Consider the following 21,605-nt stretch of genomic DNA (forward strand, 5'->3'; position numbering starts at 1 on the left):
ATAGCTGAGGCACTCAATTGTCTGTGTCAGCCATGGGCATAGGGGTGGAGTTTTACCCGATTGGTTATTGTCTTGCTTTGGACCTTTCATTCCTTGATGTGCCCCCATAATTTCATTTTGGGATGGAAATTTAAACTCTGCATTTGTCTGTTGGAAGTCTGTAATGAGCTGTTATTATTTTAATCACGTACAAGGTAATCACAGTCAATGAACTTTCTCAAGTCTAAGAAAAAAACCCCTGGATTTTGGAGATTTGAACCCTCCTGAAACTATGACTTCTGAGGTTAGACTGCATGCAATTGCAGCAAGAGACAGCCGTGTATCCTTCTTCACCGCTGGACTCTGTTGGGGTCTGATAGTGTCACTTGAGCATACACTACATTCCTTTGACCACAGACTTTATCCTTTAGATGACTTGTACTTGGTCACAGCACAGTTAGAGCAGATCACAGATATGTTTTATAAAATGAAATTTGTGGCAGAGGTCAGGACAGTGGGACAGAAGGTGCCTTCTCTGCTCTGAATTCGCCACTGTGGCCAATTATATTTGGTCAACTAATGCAAATTAACAAGCTGGAATCCCAGAAAATTCCTTGTTGACTTTCAGATCATTGCTGAAAGTAGACAACTGAATCCCTGGAAGCAGAGCTCCACTAGGGATGTGAAACTGACCCTACGATGAGAGAACCATCTTTCTCCTAGAACACCATCCCACAGCCAGGTATATTGTCAAGCAGAAGGTTTTAATTCTACTGTACAATATTACTGAAATAAAACCAGAAAGCAAGCATAATGCTACATTTAAAGTCAAGCTTTAATTTTAAGATATTGTTGTAAAAAACATTTTATTAGCATGACTATGCCTGGCCATTCTTATCACAATGTTGCTATTAAATGAAGTCAGCATTTTCTTCTGCGGGGCACATGCTGGACAATGTGATGGAGAGAACCCCTCCTGCTCCTCCTTTGCACGGTCCGTTCTTCTCAGCATCATCTTGGGCAGCAGGCTCCTGAGGCAACGAAAGAGCAAAGAAGTAAAGATTACTTCACACCTAGGCTATCTTATTGTTGTCAATCATCCCCTCTTGTCACTCCGACTGGAAGAAAAACACTTATGACCTCGATTAGAAAGACTACAACACAGTGATTTTGTCAGAGTGCCTTCGTGGTCACCATGTTTCATGCCCAACTTTAGCACCCCAATCAATAAGAAAAGATTGTCATCCACACCCCAGTATAAACTCTCTCCACACTCCATAGAGCAGACCACTCAGTCAAACAGTGAAGCTCCCAGCTGACGTCCGCGAGGGACGAGACTCTGTCATACCTAATCTGCCACAGATGTCACTTAGTTGTTCTCTTCTACTGTCTCAGATTTAGACAAATCTTGTGTAAACTTTGGCCTTCCACAGCAACTTGTCCTGAATTCCTCGTTCGTCTCCATGGAAAAGCAAACAAAAATATTGAGAACCAGGAGACTAACGGTAAAGATCCGAAGTGAAGAAACACAGAGTTAGTAACCCATTTCTCACTCACCATGTCACTAAATTGGTTCAGGCCCATAGTGTAGCTGGTCTTGCCCTGTTCATACTCTGCATTGTGTTTCTCGATAATTTTCTTATTTTCTTCCCACAGTGCTCTTCGGTGTCCTTCTTCATCCTGGAAACAAATACAATAGATGGTATTTTTTCTTATTAACACCCACACAAGCTGACCAAATAGAGTGTAGTCAAGAGGAGCCATGGAGACGACAGACAGCCATTGTCCACACTCAGAGAATTAGCCATAGTGCAAGTCTTCAGCAAGTCCTTAGTGGTGGCTGGCCTCTGTGGCCGCATTTCTGTCTATAGACTCTCAACAGCAGGGGGCATTCTTTCTGAAATCCCTCTGTACAGGGTCCATGTTACCAACCGGGCTGTAGGTTTTCTCAAATTTCTTCTTCCATTCCTCCCATTCAGCATCCAAACTGGGATCACGTGAATGAGCAGCTGAGGCCATTCTCAAGCAGGAAGACAGCATTGATCAGGTGAACAAGGACTTGTCCAATACCAAATGGTCAGCCCTGAAAACATTCACACAAGTAATTATGCATACTGATCAGGCTACATTTAGGAGTATATATGTATATGCATATAGGCACATAGTTACGATAAATGAAAAAAGAGGCCAGGTTTTAAAATGAACCAGGAAGGATGTTTCTGAGGGCATGAGGGAGGAAAAGGAGGGAGTAGCAAGGATGTAATTCCACCAGTATCTTGAAACAACAAAACCAATTAATCAACCAAACAAATAAGAAAACAAAGAGAAACAAAACCCAGAGAAAGAAGAGAAGTCCCAGGTAACCAGAGCAAAGCTGCAGGATGTTTCTAGAGCACGAGTCAGCCGGATCCAGGGCCTCTGTACCTTGCTTGTCTCTGTAGTGTTGCAGCTTCTGTTAAAAACGTGGACACCCGGACTGTGGTACGCAGGGCCTCCTAAGAGCTATTTATAAAAGAGTCTAGTGTTGCAAAAGCAGAGCAGCCTGTGGCTCCACCCCTTCCCTTCCCGGAGCAAAGCCTACCCTTTCCTGAAGCCTCAGCCTGGTGCACTGAGCAAGTCCTAAACCAGCTTGACTAGTGACTCAGGCACACCAGGAAGGAAGTCACAACTCTGCAGACTAACCAGCCCCCACACCCAATCTGTGTCATAAAGGATGTGGCTTTTCTGTCCTGTTTTGTATAATTGAAAGTCTTCAGAAACAACAGAATTGTGGGGAGGAGAACCCACTGGGGACAGTTTGTGTGTGTGCCACAGTCCTGCCTCAGGTTCTCCATCTGGATGGGGAACTGTGAAGGTCCTCAGACAGCACTTCTGAAACATCAAGCAGTGTGTTTCTGCCTGTGATTTCCTTACCTGAAACTCAGCCCCTGACATAGGAGCGTCTGCAGAGGGGAAGAAATAACCAGAAGGAAACAGAGATGTTAGAGATACTTTGTTGTTCAGCCTGACCATCAGTTTCTCAGTCTAGGGCTCCACAGCTTTAGAAAAAGCATTGAAGTTGCTCAAATCAAAGAAGAGATACCTCATGTACTCAAAAAGGTGACCTACAGGGTTTGACTGGACACGTGAAACTTTACCATGACTCTGGACACCCGAAACTTGCTGTGTGAGCTTCCCCATTTCTCTGGCGAACACAGCTGGCCACATGGTTACAAAGCAGATGTAGCAAAAATCAGAAAAGAGGATACGGTGTGACTGAAAAACACAGAGCATATAAACTGCTGCAGGTGAAGAGATCTGGTTCATTCTTATTTTATATATTACAGGAAAAGGTTAAAACAAAGATTCGTGCCCATTTTCTTTGGGTTTTTTTGAAGTTTTACTGTGCACTTGCCAGACAGATAATTGAAATTTAAGGATTTCATATGTTGGCTCCAGGCAGAGTTGGTTAGACACAGCCCAAGAGAATGCGTGTGCCTTCCCCTCGGTCAGGGTGGATTGCCATTAGCCAGTCAGAGGAGCAGCAGATATCAATCAAGGGATTGGCCCACCAGGAAATGAAACTCTGCTGAGTTAAACTCCTCTGCAAGGCCTTGAAAGCCTCGGCTCAACAACATTTCTTGCCTTTGGGGGGTGGGGTGGGAGGGTGTGTGGAAGGAATGGGAGGAGGGAAGGGAGGGGAAATTTGGATTGGTATTTTTTTAAAAAAAATCTAATAAATAAAAAAAAGAGAGAATGTCTCTTGCTACTGCTGTGTCTTTGTATGTTTGTCACTGCCATCTTTCTCTGGTATGTGGCGTGGTGTGGGGGGTGTGGGGAGACCCGCACTGCCTATAACGTAGTGTGTTTACCTCATGGAAATATTCTGTTCCCCTGGACATTTTTACCTGTGGATTATTATGAAGACGATTTCCTCCCAAGCTGTACTGTTTAACTGAAGCAATGATTTTATACAATAGTATTATTAGTTAAAATAGGATTTTGATGGTTGAGGGTCTTTAATAAATACAGTAAAGAATTATATCAGATGTTAAGTTAGTGGAAAAATTAACATAGGTAAAGTTAGGATAAAGTTGCCTCTGCCTTTGATTTTGACTCTTATTGCTGCTGGAGGCTGGCCCTAGGCAACCATAGTGGGTGGAAGTCTGAGCTGTTATTATGTTAATTTCACATAAGGTAATCATAGCTAATGGACTTCCTCAAGACTAAGAAAAAAACTGAATTTTGGAGATCTGTCTAAGAAAAAAAACTGGATTTTGGAGATTTGAACTCTCCTGGAACTATGATGACTTCTGAGGTTAGACTGCATGCAATTGCCGCAAGAGACAATCAAGAATCTATTGGTTTCTGCTAGGGTCACTAGAAAATACACTACACTCTTGTGACTTTTGAACAGCTAGTACAGGTCACTGTAGTGGTATAGTATTTGTGTTTTAATAAATAAAGCTTGCCTGATGATCAGAGTGCAAAACAGCCACTCTCATCAGTCATACAGGTCAGGCAGTGGTGGTACGCACCTTTAATCCCAGCACTAGGGCAGAATATAAGACAGGAGAAGACAGGTCTCAGCTGGGTCTCAATCTAAGGGTTTGTGGAGGCAGGATCACCTATTTTAGTCTGAGGTAAGAGACAGAAGCTGGCTGCTTTGCTTTTCTGATCTTCAGCATGAACCCCAATATCTGTCTCTGGGTTCTTATTATTCATGCTATCAGTCACTGTTATGTTCATATAAAATGAGGTTCATGACACAGGATCAGGCCAGTGGGGCAGAAGGTGCCTTCTCTGCATTGAATGCTTTCCAATCACCAATTATACTTGGTTATCTAATGGAAATTAGAAAGTTGGAACCCCAGAAAATCCCTTGTCAATTTTCAGATCATTGCTGAAAGTGGGCACCTGAAACCATGGAAACTGAGCTCTACCAGGGATGGGGAACTGACTCTGTAATGAGAGAACTCTCCACTCCTGTTAGCCACCCTAATAGCCAGTAATACCTTCAAGGAAAATGTTTTAATGATGCAAAATTTTATTAAAACAAAACCAGAAAGAAAGCACAATGTTACATTTAAAGTCAACTTTCAATTTTAAGACATTGTGGTTTACATTCTTTTTGTTAAAAAATAAAAATTCTTGTGAGAATCAATAATATAAAGTGAGAGCACAGATTAAGATATTGTAGGGTTTGTATTGTAGTGTTTGTAGAGTAATCATGTTTTAGATTTTATATCACAGTGTATCTTAAAAGGTTTCAGAGTTGGAATCCACAGAGCCCAGGCTAGCCTCTGTAATGGAGAAGCCCCATGCTGTTTCTTCTTCTAGTTTTCCCTTGTTCAGCCTTGTCACCATCACACAGGTCACTTCTTGAAGCAGAGGGCTCCGGAGGCAATGACACATAGATTGCTTTATTCTGAGGTTAAAATAATGTTGCCATTTCTGCCAGAACTGTTACTCAGGCTGGAAGAAACACACTTGTTGCATTATTTAGAAAGAATGCACCAAAGTGACTTTGTGTCATTACCTCCCCTGTAACACATTTGTCCGACAAGGGAACCAACCATGTTTAAAACTGAACAATTAGTGATCTCCTAATAGATCACCAAGGCCAGCTGGACTGGGACTGAAAATGCATGGGATAAAACCGGACTCACTGAATATGGTGGACAATGAGGGCTGCTGAGAAGACAAGGATAATGGCACTGAGTTTTGATCCTACTGCATGAACTGGCTTTGTGGGAGCCTAGCGGGTTTGGACGCTCACCTTCCTAGCCCTGGATGGAGTGGGGAGGACCTTGGACTGCCCACAGGGCAGGGAACCCTGACTGCTCTTTGGACTGGAGAGGGAGGGGGAAGAGGAGTGGGGCGTGGGGAGTTGGGGGAGGGGGAGGGAAAAGGGAGGCAGGGAGGAGGTGGAAATTTTTAATTTAAAAAAAATTTAATAATAAAAAAAACTGAACAATTAGTACAGCTACCCTTAGAAAGAAGAATTGCTAGTCACCTACAACCATGTCAACTGTAGGCACAGTCCACAGAACAGAACACTTAGTCAAACAGTGAACTGTGTGCTGTTTGCAGCTGATAGAAGTAAGGACTTCAGCTCCTTGTCTGCTTCCTTGTGGGCACTTGTGGGTGGAAATGTGGCAGTCATACCTGATCCTTCTCTGGTGTTACAATGTTGTCCTTTGTCAAATCCTTACATTCATGCTTATACAATCCAGGTCTTCTTCTGCCCACATTAAGTTTCCACAGCAAACTTTCCTGAATTCTTCATAGGTCTTCATGAAAAAGCAAATAAAACATTGAAAACAAACCGATACTTGAAAGATGTATATACAGAGAAGAAACATAGAGTTAACAATCCATAGCTCAGTCACCATGTCACTAAATTCATTCAGGCTTGCATAGATGCCGGTCTGGTCCTGCCCATACTCGGCATTGTGTTCATCAATCTTCTTCTCCTCCTCCCACAACGTCCTTCTAGATTTTTCTTCATCCTGATACATGGAAGAGACAGTGTTTCCTTCAGACGAGTCAAGAGGAGGCACGGAGAGGGGTCTCAGGACACGGCAGCCAGTCATCCTCCACACCCAGGGGATGAGCAAATCTGGCCACTTTGAGTTCATAGTGAATGTCTTTTGCAAGTCCTTAGTGATGGCTGGCCTCTGTGGCCACGTTTATATCTATAGACGCGTAATAGCAGGGGCCATTCTTCCTGAAATCCCATGTTACCAACCTGGCAATAGGTTTTTTCATATTTCATTTTCCATTCCTCCCATTCAGCATCCAAACTGGGATCTGGTGATGGAGCAGTTGAGGCCATTCTCAAGAAGAAAGACAGCACTGATCAGGTCTCAAAAACCTAGGGAACAAGGACTTGTCTAATACCAAATGGTCAGCCCTGAAAACATATGCACAAGTAATATTATGCATACTGACTAACTTATAGTTAGGAATATATATATATATATATATATATATGCATGCATGTAGCAACAATTAATGAAATAGAAGTCAGAATTTAAAGAAGAATTAGAAGTGTTATACCAGGAGAAGTACATGAGAGAGTTTTTAGGGCAGAGAGGGAAGACAACAATGATGTAATTATATTCTCTTAAAAAAACAAAAACCCTCAAAAAAAAAGTCTAAAGAAAGAAGAGAAGTTCCAGTTAACCAGAGCAAGCTATGAGGATGTTTTTGGAGCATGATTTGATAGGATCAGGGCCAGTGTACCTTGCTTGTCTTCGCTCCCACCTGAAGTGCTGCAGCTTCTGTTCAAAGGTGGAAACCAGGATTGTGATGTGCAGGGTCTCCTAAGAGCTATTCATAAAGGAGTCTGGTGGTGTAGGAGAAGAGTAGCCTGTGGCTCCACCCTTTCCTTCCAGGAGCAGTGACTAGCCCTTCCCTGAAGCCTCAGCCTGGCCCACAGAATAGAGATTTAAGCTAGCTTGACTAGTGTGTTAAGCATCCCAGCCAGAGAAACATAGTTCTGAAGACTAACCAGACCCCTGACCGAAGCTGTTTCACACAGAATGTAGCTCACCTGACAGTCATAAGACTCATGGAATGTTCTCTGTTTTGTACTGTTGAGTACTTCAGAAACAACTGAGCTGTCGTAGGATGAACCCATTGATGACACAGTAGATCCTACAGTCTTACCTCAGATTCTGCATGTGTATGGAGAGCATGTGCTAGCCTAAGTATTGTGAAGGCAGCGCTGGCAGCACATCTGAAGAATCTAGCAACGCGTACCTGTCTGTGTCTGCCTTGCCTGAAATGTATGACAGACAGGAGCATCTTCAGAGAGGATAAATAACTAGCGGGAAAGAGAGGTGTCAGAGATACTTGTCATTCAGCCCGACCATCAATATCTCAAAGTACAGCTTTAGAAAAAGTATTAGAGTTGCTCAAACCAAAAACCAGATGCCCCATGCATCCAGAATTAAATGGCCAACAGGGTTTAGTGGATAGGAGGAAATTGCTGTGTGGGCTTCACCATTCCTTTGACTAACACAGTTGTGCATTTGACTACAAAGCAGATATGACAAAATTCAGAAAACATACAGTGGCTTTGGCTGAGAAATTAGAGAAAATATACATTCCTATAGAATACAGAAAATATACATGTGATCAGAAGCTTTTCTTTCTATTTTGATATATCACATAAAAAGATTAAAGCATGGTTGTATGGCCACGTTCTTTTGATGTTCTCTGGAGTTTGACTGAATACTTGTCTGTCTGATAATTGAGATTTGAAGATTTTTAGATGTTTGTTAAAAGCAGAATTGAATGAACAAATGGATACTTTCCTAAAAGATGCATTTGATCTCCCCAAGTCAAATTGGATGAAAATATAAGCAGAAATTGATATACACAGATAGCCATACAGTTTAATTCCATATTACAATCAAAATTAAAGAAAACTCTGCATGTTTGCAGTGTTCCTGAGTTTTGGCTATGTGCTCAAGATATAATCTATGGTTATTGTTCTCTGCTATCTTCTTTTAGCCTTTATGGAACTTTCACCAAAATCAACTATATACTTAGACATAAAGCAAGTCTCAACAAATATGCAAAATTTGAAATAACACTCTCTATTCTTTCTGTCCACCACAGATTGATGCTAAATATTGAAATCTTACAAATCCATGGAAATGGAACAACTTACTACTGAATAAAAATGGGTCAAGACAGACATCAAAAATATATTAAAACCTATTCAAATTTAAATAAATATGAATACATAACATGTCCAAAATTATGAACATAATAAAGGTGGTCCTAAGAGGAAAGTTCATGGCACTAAGTACTTACTTAAAAAAATTGATAGATCTTATACTAGTGACTGAATAGTATGCCTGAAAGATTTAGAACAAAAGGAAGAAATAATTCCCAAAGGTCAAAATATCATCAAAATCATCAATCATTGAGAAAAAATTTAAGAAGTTATCAGAAGATGGAAAGATTGCCCCATGCTCATGAATCAGTAGGATTAATATATTGAAAATGGTCATCCCTTACTGTACAGGATTGTTTTAGCTGTCTTGGTTTTTTTTTGGTTTTTTTCCCATATGATGTTCAGCATTGGTCTTTTGAGGCCTGTGAAGAATTGTGTTGGGATTTTGATGGGAATTGCATTGAATCTGTTGATTGCTTTTGGTAAGATTATCATTCTTATTATGTTGACCCAAACTATCCAAGAGTGTGGGATATATTTCCATTTTCTGATCTTCTTAAATTCTCTCTTCCAAGACTTAAAGTTCTTTTCAAACAGGTCTTTCACTTGTTTAGTTAGATTTACCACAAGATAATTTATATTATTGGTGCCTAACATAAACAGTGATGCTTCTCTAATTTCTTTCTCAGCCCATTTATCATTTGTATATAGGAGAACTACTGATTTTTTTGAGTTAGTTATGTATCCTGCCACATTACCAAAGATGTTTATCAACTGTAGATGTTCACTGGTAGAATGTTTGTGGTCTCTTATGTATATTATCATATCATTTGCAAAGAGAAAAGTTTGACGTCTTCAAGGTAAAATAATACTATATAATAAAGGTACTTTTGGAGGCATCACCATCCCCGACTTCCAGCTCTATGAGTTACAGTAATAAAAACAGTTTGGTATTAGCATAAAAATAGACATTCAGACCAATGAAATTAAAGACCCTAATATTAATCCACACACCTATGAACACCTGAATTTTGACAAAGAAGCCAAAAATGTACAATAAAAAAAGAAAACATCTTTAAAACATAGTGCTGGTATAACTGAAAGTCAATATGTAGAAAAATGCAAATAGATACACGTCTCTTGCCATGCACAAAACTCAAGTCCAAGTGGATCAAAGACGTCAACATAAATCCAGTTACACTGAACTTGACAGAAGAGAAAGTAGGAAATAGCCTTGAACGCATTGGCACAGGAGACCACTTCCAGAATAGAACACCAGTAGCACAGACACTGAGTTTGACAATTATTAGATGAGACCTCTTGAAACTGAGAAGCTTCTCTAATGCAAAGGACATAGTGAATAAGACAAAACAACAGCCTACAGAATGGGAAAATTCACCAACCCAACATCTGACAGAAGACTGATATCCAAAATATATAAAGAACTCAAGAAACTACACATCAAAATACTAAATAATCCCATTAAAATGGGGTACAGAAGCCGGGCGGTGGTGGCGCACGCCTTTAATCCCAGCACTTGGGAGGCAGAGGCAGGTGGATCTCTGTGAGTTCGAGACCAGCCTGGTCTACAAGAGCTAGTTCCAGGACAGGCTCCAAAACCACAGAGAAACCCTGTCTCAAAAAACTTAAAAAAAAAATGGGGTACAGATTTAAACAGAATTTTCAACAGAAGAATCTCAAATGGGCAAAATACACTTAAAGAATTGTTTGACACCATTAGTTATTAGGGAAATGCAAATTAAAATGACTCTGAGATACCATCTTACACCTATCAGAATGGCTAAGATTAAAAACACTAATGACAGCCTATGTTAGAGAGGATGTGGAGTAAGGGGAACTCTTCACTGCTGGTGGGAGTGCAAACTTGTACAGCCACTTTGGAAATCAGTATGATGATTTCTCAGAAAATTGAAAATCAATTAAGACCCAGGATACCACTCTTGGGCATGTACCACAAGGACATTTGCTCAGATATGGTCATAGGAGCTTTATTTGTAATAGCCAGAACCTGGAAAAACTTAGATCACATCTACTGAAGAATAGACAAAGAAAATGTGATACATTAACACAATAGGATATTAGTATTACTCAGTGGAAAAAAGCAATGACATCACGAAATTTGTAGGCAATTGGATAGAACTAGATCCTGAGTGAGGTAACCCAAACCCAAAAAGAAAAACTCACTCATAAGTGAATATTAGATGTAAAACAAAGGATAACTAGGCTACAGTCCTCAGTCCCAGAGAAGCTAGGTAACAAGAAGGACCCTAAGGGGATCACATGAATCTCCCTGGGAAGAGAAAATAGATGAGATGTTCCGGATAAACTGCGAGTAGGGAGAGAGGGGGAGGGGATAGGGGTTGTGAATGAGGGATCAGGATGGTCTAGTTGAGGTCAGGGCAGAGGAGGAGAGTAACAAAACAGATATCTTGATAGAGGAGGCCATAATGGGGCTAGGGAGAAACCTGGTGCTAGGGAAATTCCTAGGAACCCACAAGGATGAAGCCAGTGGTGTCTATCTGGTGTAGGTATGGATGTTCACACAGGTTTATGGGAAGAAGTACAGAGCCACCTCAAGGCTGGTTTTAGCCTTTCCAGTTGCAGGAGGAGTCAGCTTCTCTCAGACTGAGAGATGAGCAACGGGTCCTTTTATTCTAATACAATTCACACTTGTATCAAGTCAATTCTGATACCAAAGTCTTTGATCTGAGTCCCCCAGAGGGACAAGACCAAATGAAAATTCTCAGCTAAGAATACCACGGTTTTTTGGGGGTTCCTTAAACTAAGCTTTCATAGGCTTTGATCCCCCAGGAAGACTCTCAGATAAGACTTCAAACAGAATATACAGGGGCAGCAGGTAACAATCACAAAAGGCAGATCAAAAGCTAGAAAATAACACTCCAGAGTCAAGTCTGCTGCAGAAATCTGTGGGGGCTCATTCTATACCCCAGCTAAGACTCCTAGCAATAGTGAAGAGTGTGCCTGATCTTCCACTGTAATCAGATTGGTGACTACACTAATTGTCATCATAGAGCCTTCAACCAGTAACTGATGGAAACAGATGCACAGCTAAACACTAGGCAGATCTCCTGGAGTCCAGTTGAAGAGAGGTAGAAGGGATTATATGAGCAAGAGGGAAAGGTTCAAGATCATGACAGGGGAACCCACAGAGACATATGGCCCAAGCTAATGGGAGCTCACGGACTTTGCACAACTAGGGAGATGGCATGGGATCAACTTAGGCCCTCTGCATCTGGGTGACATGTGTAGCATGGTCTTTTCTAGGACCCTTAGCAGTGGGAGCAGAACCTGTCCCTGACACATGAGCTAGCTATTTGGAAAATATTAGCTATAGAGGGATGCCTTGCCTAGCCTTGATACAAGGGGGAGGAGGTTGCGTCTGCCTCAGCTAGATATGCCATGCTTTCTCGATTGGCATGGAAGGCATTATATTTTCTGAATGGAGATGGAGCAGGAGTGGTTGGGAGTGGGTAGAAGGAGGGAACTAGAGGAGAAGAGGGAGGAGAAACTGTGGTTGGTATGTAAAACAAATAAATTAAAATTTAATTTGCACAAAAATAGAAACCAGGATAGTCCATTTAAAATAAAACTTTATTTTAAAGACATAGCTTTACTTGATCTTTTTTAAAGTTATATCTAAAAGTCATTCTGAGAATTATTAATATAAAGGAGCTGAGAACATGGGTTAAAGTGTTTATAAGGTTTTTTATTTTAGTGTGATCATGCCTTGGAGTTCACACCACAGTGTGGCTCTGAAGGGATTTGAGTGTTGGATCCTGTGATGTTGAGGTCCCTTCTGCTCTGCTCCCTTCCTCCACTTCAGACCTTCTTCCTCACCATCAGGCAGCTCACATCCTGGGGCAGGAGGCTCTGAGACAAAGGCACAGTGGTCGCTTCACTCCTTGGCTACTTTACGTTGCCATCCATGTTACTCTGGCTGGAAGCAAAGCACACATTGCATGAATTAGAAAGATTGCAGCAAGGTGGGTTTGTCACAGTTCCTCCCAGCCGTGTTTAAAGCTCATCAAGCAGAACATCTACCCTGAGCAGGAGAAGGTTGTCACCTACAAGCAGTTATCACCTCTAGCCACAATCCACAGGGCAGAACACTTAGTCAAATAGTTAGCTGTGTGTTGTTCCACAGCTGACACGAGTGAGAACTCCAGTTTTTTCTTGGCTTCCCAGTGGGCAGTTCAGGGTGATGCTGTGGGACAATGGTCTTGTACTCTAAAGATTTGTCACTTGTATTGGTTTACTAAAATGCTGAGTGGCCAGTAGCCAGGCAGGAAGTATAGGTGGGGCAACCAGAACAGAAGAATTCTCGGAAGAGGAAGGGCTCAGTCTACAGTTATCACCCAGACTCAGAGGAAGCAAGATGAGAATGTGTCACTGATAAAGGTACAAGCCACATGGCAAACTCAGAAAAGAACTATGGGTTAATGTAAGATGTAAAAGTTAGTTAATAAGAAAGCCTGAGCTAATAGGGCAACCTCTGTGTCTTTAGGAATGAATGGCTGTGGGCTCAGGCAGGACAGAAATCTCTGTCAACAGGGTGGCAATGTGACACCATCATACCTGATCCTGGACAGGAATGGCATCACCGCTCCCTAACCAATCCTCAAAATCGTCAACTGGCTGTGTTTGGGTTTTTTCCTCCTCTTCAAATATTGTGAATACAGGTTCATTCATCTCTTTCTTGAATTCTTCTGGAATCTTCATGGAAAAAGTAAATAAAACATTGTAAACCAACAGACTAACTATAAAAGTGTGAAGTGAAGAAGCATAGAGCTAAGCCGTCTAAGCCACACTCACCAGGCTGTCAAAGACATTTATATGAGGGTTGACATTGTCATCCTCCTGGCTATTTTCCTTATTGCCCTGTTCAATCTTCTTCATAAATTCCTCCCACATCACTCTTCTCTGTTCTTCTTCAACCTAGAAATAACATAAGTGACAGTGTTTCCTTCATATTAAGTCCAAACACAAGCCAACCAATTGGGCTTGCTGTGACAGATAAAGAGAAACCAGGAGAGGGATCTCAGGACACTACAGCCAGCCATTCTCCATACCCTGTATTTCAGCAATGGAAGCCACCCTGTGTTCATAGTATACAACTTTAAACAGTTCCTTGGTCAAGGTTGACCACTATGACCTCCTTTATTCCTATGTATTCCAAAGAAAAAGAACTAGCTCTGAAATCCCTTTGGACAGTTCCCACGTTACCAACCGACTTCTCATTTGTTTTTGTGTCCTCTTGATCTTTGACCTCCAGAGTGACATCAGGGGATTCAGCAGCTGAGGCCACTGCCAAGCACAGGATGACTAGGAAGACAGCAGGATTCATGTCTCAAGTGCCTGGAGGAAAAAAGGAGAAATCCCAGTCTATGTATGTCAAAGTTACTGAAGTGTTTCCTTCTTTACTGAGAAATTAAGGCACAAATGGTGGATCGAGATTGTTTGGACTATTCCAAGCATTTACCTAAGCAATATGCAAAAGGCTAATGTTGTGGCTTGTTTAAATAAAACACATGTAGGTCTTCATTAGGCTAAACATATGAGTAGCTGCTCATGGCTGCTCTAGGGATGGAAACAGTAAGTATCGTGAGCTTCACTTATCAGACAGATGTTTTTATATCCCATGATTCCAAAAGTTGTAACTGAGGACATAAGGTAGAATGGACCTAGGATTTGTACAGAGTAAGGTAACTTCAAGAGCTGAGGGACACTGGACATCTTCTTTCAGCTTATTGCATTGCAGGAGTTACCCTATGTCTTGGACCCTCCCTCTTGAATAATAACAGTCTAACCTCTCCTTTCTTGAGAACCTAGGAACGACAATATTTACTTCTTCCTCTGACACAGAGGAAAAAAGGAGAAATCCCAGTCTATGTATGTCAAAGTTACTGAAGTGTTTCCTTCTTTACTGAGAAATTAAGGCACAAATGGTGGATCGAGATTGTCTCTGTGCCCCTTGAGTCTCTGCCTACTGCCTCACAGAGGAAGGGGTTCACAAGGACATGCCACTGGAAGGCAGAGCCACTAGTATGCGTGGAGTAAAGAGGAGACCACTCTCAGCCAGACTTTGCATTCTTCAGTTTACCTTCCCAAGAAGATGCCTGGTTAGGGCCATGCTGCTTGGTGTTCTGTCTGTGCAGGCCAGAGGAGACCGAAGTTTTAACTTGTTTTGATATGGGAAAAGGTCATCTATCTGAATGGGAAGTACTAGGCTGCCATTGTGCAAGGGACAAATGATACTCCCTGTGATCAGGCTAGACTTGTACTCACAGGGATCCAGCACACAGTGGAATGCCTGCGGGGCCTGGTTGACTCATTCGATCCTCCACACATCCTCCCCTGCTTCTCACCAAGACTCCTAAGTGTAAGATTTCCTCATTCATGATGGGTCTGCCTCATTCTCCAGGGTGTCTCTCCAGGTCTCTCCCCCAGTTCCCAGTCTACTTTGGCAGAGCCAGGGCTCACCTGAGATGTCCAATGCTGCACTTGTGCACGTCACTGACTCAGCTCCTCAGTGGTTCCTGGGCATCCAGAATGTAGCCCAGCTGCACACCATTCTGTCTTTAAATCCCCAATCTCTGGCCACGAAGCCCCACCCAGCAATCCTAATTTCTTTATGACTGTCTGTGCAGATGACAGCATTGGGCCCCAGGCTCTATCAGTCCAGAATGTTTTCAGAAATTTGGTTCCACCCTGTCCTGGAGGACGGAGTGATGTGTTGTCCTGGTCAACTATTGGGGGAGATCACAAAGGCCTCTTGTAGAGGATGCTAAGGAATGAGCCTTGAGTCCTAGGATCACTTAGCACCCCTATATTTTGCTTGTGGGTTTTTAAGGAGCACGTGTTTCCAGACAATTTTGAATGGATTCTCAATATAATCTTTTAACTTTGAATAAGAAACAGGGAATCCAATGCCGTCTTCTTCTCCCTTTGAGCACTGGACACGCAAATGGTGAAGGTAAATTGCACACACACATAAATCAAAATTAAATAAGAGATTTTGAATAAAGAGAATAGTTAGAGGAAGGCTGTCTTGAAACAGAGATGGTCAAGGTCAAAGCCTTGGGTGGGACAGGGGATGAAAGGATGGGATGAGGTCTCCTGTGAAGCCTCCACTGGTTGCCCATCTTGCCTAGTCTCCTTGCGCAGAGATACTTTGACCTCTCCTGTCTTTAGCAACTGATTCATGATATAAGAATCATTTGTAAAGGCTGTGTTAATTAATGGAAAGGGGTAAATGAGAAACATGGAAATTTCTTCAGTTTTACTCTGTGTTTTGCTGTATGGAAACCTAGTGTCTATCCTGAGACTTAAGTTAAGAACCTCAATGTTAAAAGTTCATGAACTTCAAAGTTAAAATGTAAAATAGAGAGAACTTAAGACAGTTTTAGGAGAAGAAATCATAAGTATATAACAGTAACTATTAGCTACTGCAACCCAGAACCTAAAAGCAGAGGTCTCCAGGAGAGCATGGCCTACCAAATCAACTAAGCAGGGCTCTCCTGAAGCTTGCTGCTTCAGGGCCTACGTGGGTCTGTACCAAGTACTCAGAGTATATATCTGTGCGTTTGGTGTTTTTGTGGAACCCCTATGAGTAAGAGCAGGTATGTCTCTGACTCTTCTGTCCGTTTGGGGACTCTTTTTCTCCTGTCCAACCCAATATGAGGACTTTTGTCTTGTCTTACTGTATCTTGTTTTGTCCTGTTTGGCTGTCATCTCTTGGAGGCCTGCTCTTTTCTGAAAAGAAAATGGAGGGAGAGTGGATCTGGGAGAGATGAGGTAGGGGAAGTCGGGGGGAGTAGAGGGAGGAAAACTATGATCAGGATGTACTGCATGAGAGAAGAATCTTTTTTCAATAAAAAACCCAAGGTTCAGAAATGTTCTAAATCATTACGATTTCCTTAATAATATTAGCATGCACTTGTTATAGAAATCCTTTCCAGGTAAAACAATCATCTCTCCATTTCCACAATAATATTTCTTTTTTTTTGTTTTGTTTTGTTTTGTTTTGTTTTTTCGAGACAGGGTTTCTCTGTACACAATAATATTTCTTAATGAAGATTATTTTAAATTTTTTATAAAAATGGGATCATAATATACACATTTTTGCACATATCATAATTTATAGATTTTTCCAAGTGAGATTCATTTGGTGCCAAGAAGCACCATGTGACCTGTCATTCTTTTCCTTGAGAGACACATATATTGCATACAAGTTCCCATTTTCACTATTGTAGTATGGGTCCAGTGGCAGTAGCCCCTTAAAAGGCCATTTGATAAGATAAATGGTGGGCCTGCAAGATAAATCTTGCATTATAAACACAGCTTACAGAAAACCTGGTGACCTGAATTTAAGTCCCTCAATAGTAGAAGTAGAAGCCTGACCCCTGTACATCTTTCTTGACCTCCACATATTACGCCCTCCCCCAAATTTAAAATACATAATAAAACATAATTTTTCTTAAATAGAATTAATTAGATCCCAATATCATGTGTTCTACTTCCCTACTTTTTAAGGATAAATAATATTTATTACATAGTTTTTGGTTTGAATGAGATGTCACCATATTCTTGGACATCTATATCTTTGGTCCCCAGTTGGTGACACGGTTTGGGTAGCTGTGGGAGATCTGGCTTTCCTGGGGGGAAACATGTCACCAAGTGTGGGATGTGAGCATCCAAAGCCTTGCACTTGTTTCTAGTGTGCTCTCTGCTTCTTGTTAGTGTTTCATGATGTGAGCTCTCGGCTCCTGCTTTAGCTGATGTGTCTGCTCTGCTGCCACCCTTGCTGTGAACCCTAATCCTATGGAATGAGAAGCCCAAAATAAACCATTCTTTCTATAAATTGCCCTGGTCATGGTGTTCCATTACAGCAATAGAGTAGTAAGTGATACATAGAGACATTATATTTCCCCTGTACATTATTTCATGAACACGTTTCCCAACCAAGTAGGAAAAGAAGATACAATATCTGTTTCCCTTACACTATCAAGTGTGGAGAAAGAAATTTGATCTACTGAATCTGTAATGCAAGAGAAACATTTATGGATGTTTAAGCCAGAGAAAGGAAGTCATGATTGTTGCTGCAAGTGATTAGGATACCTGTTTATATGGAAAATTTGTTAAATTATACTTGGCTTTTCTTAATTTAGACCTCTAAATCTTGTGCTAAGCCTGTCCATGCAAGTCTTTGTAACATCCTCTTTCAGACAACAATGCTATTAAGTCAGTTTAGCATGAACCTCCATCCTTACTATATGATAATCAACTCTATGTGATAAAGAGCCCTTTTCTCCACCAGTGCCGCAGGTTATGTTTCCTCAATGGCCAACAGCAAGATTCCTGTAGGTTTGTTTAGTCAGAATCCCCTTCACCTTGACGCTTCTTAACAATTTTCCATCTACTGAGTCTCAGTCAGCTCCTTGCCATAAAATTTGCGTAACCATCTCTACGTGACACCTAACACTCTCTTGCCTCTCATGCAGAATTCCATGCAAATGACTCCTATAACCTAGTACAGTTTTCTTAGATATTTTAATAAGTAATTAATTCTTTAATTCCTAGATACGCCCTATTAAGCAATCATAACCTAATTTCTTTCCCACAGTACTTTCCCACCCTCTCCTTTTCCTCTGCCTCACTAGAACAGCATACACTTGAATTGAAAGAAGAGCATTTAATTAAATGGTTTCCTTTGTAAGAGTTGTAGTGGTCATGGTGTCTCTTCATAGCAATAGGAAACCTAATTAAGACATACAGGTCATGTGGGATTCTCCTCTATATACTGTGAATATGTTTTATTGCCATTGGTTAATAAAGAAGCTTCTTTTGGCCAATGGCTTAACAGAGTAAAACCAGGCAGAAAACCCAAACAGATCTGTAGAGAGAGTAGGCAGAGTCAAAGAGACTCCATGTACCCTGCCAGAGGAGACAGACACCAGAGAACCTTACTGGTAAAGCACAGGGTCTGGGCAGCCAGGAAACGAACACATAGCCTCCACCTACAGATTGGTGCACCAATGTGGGCTGACTATATCCACATAAAACCTGAGAGAGCTTTAAAAAGGAACTCTAGACACAAAAACACAGAGTTTAGCGCAACTTCTTGGTAGCCCCCCGCCCTTTTTAAAATTCAGATGGGCACTGATTGCTGATACCAAGCAGGGGCACTATGGCTCCATTAAGAGAGGTCTTTCTGACTCAGCATTGGCAGCAAAGGCTGCATGGATTCTTTAGGGGAGGGCTTCCTGGTTTGTGCTAGTTGCAGGAACAGCTCTATCTGTTTCAGGATGTTGTGTACTTAAATGGGGTCTGTGAGCAGTGTGTTACAAATTGCTTAATGGTGACATAGACCCGCTGTCTGGAGCTGGGACAATGTGCATGGCTCTCAGAGGCAGTGAACACGCCTCCACCATGTTGGACTGGGTGGAGCCAACAGGCAGGGCCATGGAGTTGGCCCTAGCCAAATTTGTTGAGCATTTAAAAGAAAAGATAATGCATTACTAGTCAAATAATAATTACAGATATGCACACAATAAAGACAAATTCAGATGGAGAAGACCTCTAAATGAGTCACAGTGTTGGATAAATGTACATGGGCTTGAGAGAGAGAGGAAAAAGAGTATAGACAGTTACAATATAAAAGAGTACAGACAGTCATAGATTAAAGGAGTAAGGATAATAAATATTAAACTTGTAGAAAAAGTAATAGAGTAAGAAAAATAAGTCATGTAAATATGGAATATACACAGAGAGTCTATATTATGTATATTATTGTGTTTTTATTTATTTATTTTTTTTACTGTGAATGAGCTAAGTACAGAGAGACATTTTATTGTATGGGCTGTTAAGCTAAACTAACACATATATTTTAAAGGTATTTTGACTACAAAATTTGGTTCTAAGGATATGTTGCTTTGGAAAAGAGGTTCTGCTTTTTTCCACAGAGGATAGAAAGCTGTGGATACCTTACCATCTAATATGGTTTGATAAACAAGACCCCCTGAAACAATGGCCCAGATAGTCCAATATCTATGACAGCTTCAGGGCTACTGGCTGAGATGAACCCACCACACAGGACACCCCATGAAAAACCTGATTAACAATGCCTCAAATCAGCAGGAAGTAGTCTAGAGAACAATGTCCAAATTCTATAAATGATTGTTTATAGATGTTTATTTACATTTAAAGGGTGATATGCTATAGAGATTAATACTTTGAATTGGTATAGATCTTAGTTTATTTATACAAATTTAATGCCAATTTTGTTATATGTATATTTTGGCTCTCAATTAAGGTATTGTTCCTCTGCAGCTCATTAAAAATGTAGTGTATACTTAAAAAAAACAGGTTAATAGATAGTCATCTATAGTAGTCAAGCTTATAGTCAAGTTAGTTTGATTTTCTAGATGTACAGAGATATATTTCGGATGGCTAGGTATTCTTCAAACCCTTCAAAGACTACAGAATATGGCATTTAAAATGTTTTAAAAACTTAGAACTTTTCATGATGAGACACATCTGCTCCTGGCAGCACCAATCTACTTCAAGAGGATGATGGACATTGAAGAGACTCTTTATGGAGTTTGTTAGCTATTTTAGCAAGAAACTGGTCTTGCCTGGACTGCTTGCTATTATGCTGTTTGAACTGGATATACAGGACCCATAGAAAAATGATTGTTGAGCTTGCCTAATTCCTGCATCATGAAAGAATCTGCCAGACGTTCTGCAGGATACAGAAGAAAGTGACTGACAAACTTTCAATAGAGGTGAAACAGTCTTTCAAATTTCCTGCTTCATGGAAAAATCTGCTGGATACTATGGGCCTGTATCATTACTCTTGGGTACATACCTAAAGGTTGCTTAATTCCAGAAGAATGGATAAAGAAATTGTGTTATAAATGGCACCATGACATTTACAGGCAAATGGATGGAATTAGAAAAATCATCCTGAGTGAAGTAATTGAGACATGGAAAGATAAATATGGCATTTATTCACTTACATATAAAGTAATTCACTAAATAAATGATAATCAAATTCCAGTCTGTACATCCAGAGAGGATAGCTATAGAGTAAGTGACTAGTAGTGACATATGGATCCTCCTGTAAGGGGGAAATAGAATATATTTTATGGGTGGACAGAGTCAGAGTTAGTAGAAACAGGAGGAAGAGGTGGAGAGGCAGAGTGGAGATATAACAAAGGGAACACAGAGAGAGAATGATGGAATTAAAGGGCTCTTGAGGTATGGTATTAAAACCTAAGAGTCGAAATTTCCTAAAATATATGAAGGTAATTTGAATGCAGGGGATTCAGAGTCCCAACTGGCCATCTCTCGTCACCAAATGGCCTTCCAGTACTGGAACTAGGCTGACTCATACTGAATTGTTGGTCAGGAGGAGTCCCATGGAAATCTCCAAACAACCCAGACTGTTGATGAGACAATGTGCTGTTCTTCACAAACCAACAGCAGTGCTCCGTTGATGAGGACGGCACCAGAACAACTCACTGAACATGCAGACGTCAAGCTGGTGTCCTACATGTTACCTTCACCCTAACTTTCTAGTGTCTTTGTTGAGGGAAGGTCCTCTGCAGGCTGCCAAAACAGACACAGAAACACCAACCCAGTCACAAACCTTTCAAACATAATTCCTTACTACACTATAAATGCTATCATTGCACCCACAGACTGTGTACTACCACCTCTCAGTAAAGAAGCCTCTCTTTACAGCAAATACTGAACACACTGTGTAGATCAATGGAGACCCAACAGCCCCAAGAGATACATCTGCATCACAGCTCCTGCATTTATGACACAGGGAACATTGTAGAAGAGACAGAAAGTTTACAAGAGCCAGAAAATGAGGAAGTCTGTGTGAAACAGTCACTACTATAGATGT

General features: G+C 41.0%; 2 protein-coding genes across 2 annotated transcripts; both read right to left on the minus strand.

The window, feature by feature from the left end:
* Nucleotides 1–802: 802 nt before the first annotated feature.
* LOC130885786 (protein CTLA-2-beta-like) lies at nucleotides 803–2,495 on the minus strand. The gene is made up of 5 exons (XM_057787554.1): nucleotides 2,403–2,495; nucleotides 1,912–2,060; nucleotides 1,537–1,659; nucleotides 1,328–1,438; nucleotides 803–1,010 (listed from the first exon to the last, which is right to left on the minus strand). The coding sequence occupies exons 2-4, from the start codon at nucleotides 2,017–2,019 to the stop codon at nucleotides 1,349–1,351; spliced, it is 321 nt and encodes a 106-aa protein (XP_057643537.1). The 5' UTR covers nucleotides 2,020–2,060; nucleotides 2,403–2,495; the 3' UTR covers nucleotides 803–1,010; nucleotides 1,328–1,348.
* A 3,666-nt stretch (nucleotides 2,496–6,161) lies between these two features.
* On the minus strand, nucleotides 6,162–6,796 carry LOC130885556 (protein CTLA-2-beta-like). Its single transcript, XM_057787087.1, has 3 exons — nucleotides 6,710–6,796; nucleotides 6,351–6,470; nucleotides 6,162–6,251 (listed from the first exon to the last, which is right to left on the minus strand). Exons 1-3 carry the CDS (start codon nucleotides 6,794–6,796, stop codon nucleotides 6,162–6,164), a joined length of 297 nt encoding a protein of 98 aa, XP_057643070.1.
* Nucleotides 6,797–21,605: the final 14,809 nt, after the last annotated feature.

This window comes from Chionomys nivalis, chromosome 13 (genome assembly GCF_950005125.1).
Source record: "Chionomys nivalis chromosome 13, mChiNiv1.1, whole genome shotgun sequence".
NCBI lineage: Eukaryota > Metazoa > Chordata > Mammalia > Rodentia > Cricetidae > Chionomys > Chionomys nivalis.

Coding starts and splice junctions, on each gene's coding strand:
- LOC130885786 (XM_057787554.1), bottom strand. CDS start 2,019: ATGCTGTCTTCCTGCTTGAGAATGGCCTCAGCTGCTCATTCACGTGAT. Junction 1,660..1,911: donor TTGAGAAAACCTACAGCCCG/GTTGGTAACATG, acceptor ATTTGTTTCCAG/GATGAAGAAGGACACCGAAG. Junction 1,439..1,536: donor TGAACCAATTTAGTGACATG/GTGAGTGAGAAA, acceptor TTTTCCATGGAG/ACGAACGAGGAATTCAGGAC.
- LOC130885556 (XM_057787087.1), bottom strand. CDS start 6,796: ATGGCCTCAACTGCTCCATCACCAGATCCCAGTTTGGATGCTGAATGG. Junction 6,471..6,709: donor ATGAAAAAACCTATTGCCAG/GTTGGTAACATG, acceptor TCCATGTATCAG/GATGAAGAAAAATCTAGAAG. Junction 6,252..6,350: donor TGAATGAATTTAGTGACATG/GTGACTGAGCTA, acceptor TTTTTCATGAAG/ACCTATGAAGAATTCAGGAA.